Genomic DNA, 7,336 nt, shown 5'->3' on the forward strand with positions numbered 1-7,336 from the left:
TAACATTGGCATGTGGCAAAGGTAATGTCGCAGTAGTTATGGGGGATTTCAACATGCAGGTGAACTGGGAGAATCAGGTTGGTGCTGGACCACAGGATAGGGAGTTTGTAGAGTGCCTACGGGATGCATTCTTGGAACAGCTTGTACGAGAGCCGACCAGGGACAAGACTATTCTGGATTCAGTGTTATGAAATGAACAGGATTTGATAAGCGATCTCGCAATAAAGGAGCCATTAGGAGGTAGTGATCACAATATGATAAGCTTTTATCTGCAATTTGAGAAGGATAAGGGCAGCTCGGAGGTGTCAGTGTTGCAGATGAACAGGGGAAACTATGGAGCCATGAGGGAGGAGCTGGCCAAAGTTGACTGGACGGATAGCCTAGCAGAAAAGACAGTGGAACAGCAATGGCAGGTATTCTTGGGAATAATGCACAAGGTGCAAAATCAGTTCATCCCCCAGAGAAGGAAGGATTCAAAGGGGGGAAAGGGGCCACAGTGGTTGACAAAGGAAGTCAGAGATTGCATAGCATTAAAAAAAAAGGAAATATGACAGAGCTAAGGTGAGTGGGGGGGTCAGATGATTGGGAAGTTTTTAAGGAACAACAGAACTTAACTAAAAAGACAATATGGGGAGAAAAAATGAGGTACGAACGCAAGCTAGCCAGGAATATAAAGGAAGATAGCAAAAGCTTTTTTAGGTATGTGAAGAGAAAGAAGATAGTTAAGAACAATGTTGGGCCCTTGAAGAATGAATTGGGTGAAATTTTTTATGGGAAACAGAGAAATGGCAGAAGAATTTAATGAGTACTTTAGATCTGTTTTCACTAAGGAAGACACAAGCAATCTCCCAGATGTATGGATGGACCAAGGACATGGGGTAACAGAGGAAATGAAACAGATTGACATTCGGAAGGAAACGGTGATGAGAAGACTGATGGGACTGAAGGCTGACAAATCCCCAGGTCCAGATGGTCTGCACCCTAGGGTACTAAAGGAGGTGGCCCTGGAAATTGCGGATGCATTGGTAATCATTTTCCAATGTTCCTTAGATTCAGGATCAGTTCCTGAGGATTGGTGAATGGCTAATGTTATCCCACTTTTTAAGAAAGGAGGGAGGGAGAAAACAGAGAACTATCGACCTGTCAGCCTGACATCGGTGGTGGGAAAGATGCTAGAGTCCATTATTAAGGATGAAATAGTGGCATATCTAGATAGCAGTGATAGGATTGGGCCGAGCCAGCATGGATTTACCAAGGGTAAATCATGCTTGACTAACCTGTAGGAGTTTTTCGAGGATGTAACCAGGAAGTTAGACGGGGGAGATCCAGTGGATGTAGTGTACCTCGATTTTCAGAAGGCATTTGATAAGGTCCCACATTGAAGATTGGTGGGTAAAATCAAAGCTCAGGGCATCGGGGGGAAGGCATTGACATGGATAGAAAACTGGTTGGCAGATAGAAAGCAAAGGGTAGCGGTGAATGGGTGTTTCTCGGAATGGCAGGTGGTGACTAGTGGGGTGCCACAGGGCTCGGTATTGGGACCATAGCTGTTTACCATTTATGTTAACGATTTGGATGAAGGCATAGAAAATAACATCAGCAAATTTGCTGATGATACTAAGCTGGGTGGCAGTGTGACATGTGAAGAGGATGTTAGGAGAATTCAGGGTGACTTGGATAGGCTGGGTGAGTGGGCAGATGGCATTTAATGTGAATAAGTGTGAGGTTATCCACTTTGGGAGTAAGAATAGGAAGGTAGATTATTATCTGAATGGTGTAGAGTTGGGTAAGGGAGAAATACAAAGATCTCGGAGTCCTTGTTCATCAGTCACTGAAGGTGAATGAGCAAGTGCAGCAGGCAGTGAAGAAGGCTAATGGAATGTTGGCCTTTATTACAAAGGGAATTGAGTACAAGAGCAAGGAAATCCTTTTGCATTTGTACAGAGCCCTGGTGAGACCACACCTGGAGTATTGTGTACAGTTTTGGTCTCCAGGGTTAAGGAAGGACATCCTGGCTGTAGAGGAAGTGCAGCGTAGATTCACGAGGTTAATTCCTGGGATGTCTGGACTGTCTTACGCAGAGAGGTTAGAGAGACTGGGCTTGTACACGCTGGAATTAAGGAGATTGAGAGGGGATCTGATTGAAACATATAAGATTATTAAGGGATTGGACAAGATAGAGGCAGGAAATATGTTCCAGACGCTGGGAGAGTCCAGTACCAGAGGGCATGGTTTGAGAATAAGGGGTAGGTCATTTAGGACAGAGTTAAGGAAAAACTTTTTCTCCCAGAGAGTTGTGGGGGTCTGGAATGCACTGCCTCGGAAGGTAGTGGAGGCCAATTCTCTGGATGCTTTCAAGAAGGAGCTAGATAGGTATCTTATGGATAGGGGAATCAAGGGATATGGGGACAAGGCAGGAACCAGGTGTTGATAGTAATTGATCAGCCATGATCTCAAAATGGCGGTGCAGGCTCGAAGGGCCGAATGGTCTACTTCTGCACCTATTGTCTATTGTCTAAATCCTGCCTTTAAGAATTCTGTTCAATGGTTTGTCCACCAATGATGCAAAACTCACTGGTCTATGATTCCCAGGATTACCTGTATTACCTTTTTTGTACAAAGGAAAAACCATTTACCACCCTCTAATCCTCTGGTACTACTCCTGTGATCTGTGAGGATGCAAAGATCACTGCCAAAAGCACAGCAATCTCTTCCCTTAATTCTTCTAGAAATGTGGGGTAGATCCCATCCAACCCTGGGGTTTTATCTATAAAGTTTTTTTTCCAAAGCTCGAGAAATCCCGTCTAAATGTTGAGATTTTTCAGCACAACATTGTTCTACTCTGACCAAGGTCCCCGTCGCTGGTGAATACTGAAGCAAAATAAGGACTACTTCCTCAAACTCCACACACGTTGCTGATCAGTCCTATACCTACTCTAACCATCCTTCGTTCTTCATGTACATGTAGAACACCTTGGAGTTTTCCTGCTAGTCAAGGCCTTCTCATGTCCTCTTCTAGCTCTCCCAAGTCTCTTCTTTAGCTATGTACTATGCTTGTACTTTAAGGGCTTTATAGACTTTGGAACATCTTATGAGAGCTACAAAAAGTTTTTAAAGCTTATCAAAATGAAAACGTCCTTTATACTTTCATCAACAATCAACCTCATTTTGAGAGCATAATCATAACACCTGTATGTTGGTTTCTGGTATTTTCTATTAATTCTTGCATTTCCATATGACAAGGCCATTCACCTCATTAAGTTTATGCTGGCTAACAAACCAATTCCATGTCTTTAACATCTTATCTCTGTAAGCTATTCTCTTTCACAACATTGTTGGCCTATCAAAACTAAAATGCCTAGAAACACATCTGTTTGATCTGTTCGATCTGTTCTAATGATGTGTATAAGAATGCAGCAAAATATACAGTATATTTTGCACCATCCAATTCATGCTGTAAGAAGGTGTGGATCTCCAACATAGGTTGAACCAAAATATTTGGGATCAAAAGGTATTAAGTATTATAATTCTGTTGGTCAGTCTGAGGTTGAGGCCAGTAACCTAAATCATGTCTTTTCATAATTCCTTTTGGTGCGAAATATTTAGTTCATTGTGCTTTGCCACAAGTGTCATATTAATTTGGAGAATAAATAAAAATTGGATGGAAACAATTGATATTGGAAGCTCCAACTTGAAAACTGAGGATTAATATATGTGATTGGATGACAGTATATGAACATCAAATGTGGTCTATTGCTATACATGACAAATGTTTTAATCAATAGCATCTCTGGTTAACTAGATAGTTTATCACTAAAATGTAAGTAACAAATTATAAAAAGCATATTGCTTATCAACTGCTTTAGCTCAATGTATTCATCTGCATCCAATAGCTGTCAGCAAATAATAAGGACATTAATTACAAATGGTTGAAGGATTAATAGAACCTAAGCAAAATTATCTTTGAGAACCCAGAGTTTATTACTTGAAATGTTAGATGGCATAAATTCTTTACTATTTGAAAAGCACTGGCTGAGTAGTTGATGTACAATAAAATAGCAATGTTCTTTGAACTGTAACTGGAATTAATCTGGCTGGCTTTGTTTTCATTCACAATGGACATGATGGGTGAATGTTAATTTATGTAATTTACATACATCTCTTAATATTTCTTTCATCAAAGAATTCAGAGGATCGTTAATAATGTTACAATCACTGAGGGAAACTGCTTTGGTACCCACCTTAGGTCTTTGATCTTTTTAAGAACTCTTATTTAATTGCATACTAGTTAGTACACACTTCACTGTCTAGGGTGGATAGGAAATTAGAGGGATATGGGCCAAACATGTGAAAATAGGTCTATGTTAAATGGTCTGTATGGACCAATTGGGACAAAGGGTATGTTTCTCGTGTAACATGGAAATCTGCAGATGCTAGAAATCCAAAACGCCTCACACAAATATGCTGAAGGAACTCAGCAGGCCAGGTAGTACCTATGTAAAAGAGAAAACAATCGACATTTCATCAGATGAAGGATCTTGGCCCAAAACGACTGTACTGTTTTTCCATAGATGCTACCTGGCCTGCTGAGTTCCTCAGCATTTTGTGTGTTTCCACACTATGCTGTTGAGTTGTTTGCCTCTCCAAATCTATACTACTGCTTATCCAACCAAATTCCATTGCCACTTTTTCGCACAGTTTCTGACAGTTTTCTTGTAAGTTATAAACCGTAGCTAAATGTGTATGACTGTTCATCTGAAAACTGTTCATTTCTAATGTCTCTACAAGTTTCCCAGTGTAGTAATTCTGTTGCCACCTTACTTTGCCAGAATTAAGCTGAGTTCAACAATGAAAGAAATAGATCTCTCAAAAAGACATAACTAAACAAGGCACTGTCAAAGTAGTAAGGATGTAGTTGTTCTTCATGCTATTAGAAGGCAGATACATCAGTAAAAAAAAAAGTAGGCTATCGTCTATCGCAGGGGATCATGAGTTTGTCTCTCTGGTGGACTGTGTCCTTTCCAGGGTGTAAGCCTGGGTGGGAAGATCTGAAGGACCGGTTGTTGCCCATGCGGCAGGTTCCCCCTCTCCACGTCACTGATGTAGTCAAAGGGAAGGGCAAGTGGCACCAGTACATAAAAAAATAAACTTTCCCAAAGTGATGACTATCAGCAATTTGTTTGTTGGTGTAGTGAATGCAGCTGAAACACCATAATAGAAGTAGAATGATGTTTCTTCTGTCTACTTCCATCTATTATTCATACGCCACTGTCTTCCACCTACCTTCCTCATTACAACCTGCTTATCCCTCCTTAGTCCAACAGTCATTTCAGACTCTAATCTCACTCTAGTTGGAGTGTTTTCTAGGAATCAAAGTACTAAAATTGACCGGGTTTAATCGGTTACCAAATGATCCTTGTTTCCTCAAAGCTCAGTCATTTATCCATCTCAACAAAAGAGCAAGTGAATCCTTGTGCAAGATCTAACATACTTCTATGGGCAGGCAAGAATATATTGGAATCCAAGCCATCAAACCTATAGCCTTACTGTGAATACTACACAAAAATGTAGCTGATCACATGGTCAAACTCCCTTGCCAGGTAATTAATGATTGGGATAGTCAACCTGCACATGTCATTTTATCAAATAACTGGGAAGCAGCTCAAGAAAGTAAAGTGCAGAGCCAAAAAGTGGTACAGTTTTTCATCTTCAACTGTCAAGCTGAAAAAGTAACAAGTACACCCAAAAAAGAGGCACTGCATTTCTCACAACACACACAAAATGCCTTATAAGTAAGAAGTGCTTCTCCTTATGGATGCTGCCTGGCCTGCTGTGTTCTACCAACATTTTGTGTGTGTTGTTTGAATTTCCAGCATCTGCAGATTTCCTCGTGACTGCATTTCTCAGTCAACATTTTCGCACATTACCCATGCTTACAAGTCGGATGTACAATTTGTAACTTAAGTTTCCTATCTTCCAGAAGAATGCAAGTAATATTGGGCAACATTGCCATTTTAGTCGTATTAGTCAAATTAAAACTGCATTACGAAAACTGACAAGGTTTACCTAAACTGAAATTACTTAAGCCGAAGTATCTGTACCCAAGTTTGTTCCTTGTTTTCCTTTCATTGGAGTGAGGGAAATATTTGAAATATAATCATGGTGGGGGGGGGGGGGGTGGTGGAGAAGAATCAAATAAACCTAATACAATTGTCAGAAATTTAAAATAAAAACCAAGGGATCTCAAACACACACTCAGCAGTTGAAACAGCATTTGCACAACGGGTTTTATATGCAATTCGTCTAACGTGTGCTTAAAACCCCTCGGGAGTGCAGACGGGAATCCCAGCAGGGGTAGATGAGAGGAAAAGGTGGGTTAAACAGGACCACGTGCGAGTCACTTCCGTGTTTTGATCGCAGGAGAACAGCACAACACCTCACTCTTCCTCCCGTATTCTGGTCTTACGATCACATTTCTAGTATAAAAACACCCGTAATCATAGGGGGAAGTCCCAGTTGACCGAACAGCTCCAATGCAGCGGCATACTTTCCAAACAGAGACCTAACGTGGACACAACTGGGCAACATTTAATCGCAGTCCACAGCGGACAAGGGTCCCCACGTCCCCCCAATCTTTCCTTGGGCATAAATAAGCAGACGGGCTTCAAAAGTTTGAGATGGAGCAAGGGAAATGCTACCTGTTTGAAGTCACCATCCTCCCTGCCGTTGTCGCTGTGGTTGGCGGCGGTCGGAGGGGCAGAGCCGCCGGCTACCGCTACACACTCCCGGTGCTCCCTGGCCTCCATCGTCCCTCGCTCGGTGCCGTCAGCTGCGGGGGAAGAGTCAACTTCCTGGAGGGAACCATCAAACTAATCCAGAACCTTCTGGAAATAATTATTTACCCACACGCGGTTAATGAACGGCGTTCGTGACGCGGCTCACCAGGGGGGCCGGAGACCGAACGGCGGCTGTTTGTTCCTCCCCGCGACCCCACACGGCTCCGAGCCCCGCTCCCCCAACCGACCGCACACCGGAACGCCGAGCTGTCACTGGAAACTTCTGCCGCACGAGCCCGCCGGTCGCGGCCCGCCCACCGTGACGTCACTTCCGGTGCGGTCTCCCCGCCCCTCTCCGAGTGTCGGATGCCGCGGGAGAAGTTGCTCGTCCGCCTCCCTTTAAAATGTTCTTTCCTGTTGGGACCCGTATCACAGTCGGCACTGTTTTCCTTTATTCTGATTGTGTTGTTCCTTGCAAGAGTTTGTATAATTTGCGTTTTTTTTGTGAACGTTGTGTGTCTAATGGGATGCTGCAAGCAAGGCAGTTTCCTATCTTGGTA

At 42.7% G+C, this 7,336-nt stretch overlaps 1 protein-coding gene across 2 annotated transcripts in view; it reads right to left on the bottom strand.

The window, feature by feature from the left end:
• The window catches only part of edrf1 (erythroid differentiation regulatory factor 1), a 75,557-nt gene extending 68,528 nt beyond the window's left edge, over window positions 1-7,029 (bottom strand). The window contains exon 1 of one of the 2 annotated variants that reach the window (XM_073027594.1): window positions 6,699-7,029. In XM_073027594.1, the coding sequence (XP_072883695.1) occupies window positions 6,699-6,806 (108 nt within the window). In that variant the 5' untranslated portion in view covers window positions 6,807-7,029. The remainder of the gene's footprint in view (window positions 1-6,698) is intronic. The other variant, XM_073027595.1, reaches the window with a different exon arrangement.
• Window positions 7,030-7,336: the final 307 nt, after the last annotated feature.

Source organism: Hemitrygon akajei, chromosome 23 (assembly GCF_048418815.1).
Source record: "Hemitrygon akajei chromosome 23, sHemAka1.3, whole genome shotgun sequence".
NCBI classification, from domain to species: domain Eukaryota; kingdom Metazoa; phylum Chordata; class Chondrichthyes; order Myliobatiformes; family Dasyatidae; genus Hemitrygon; species Hemitrygon akajei.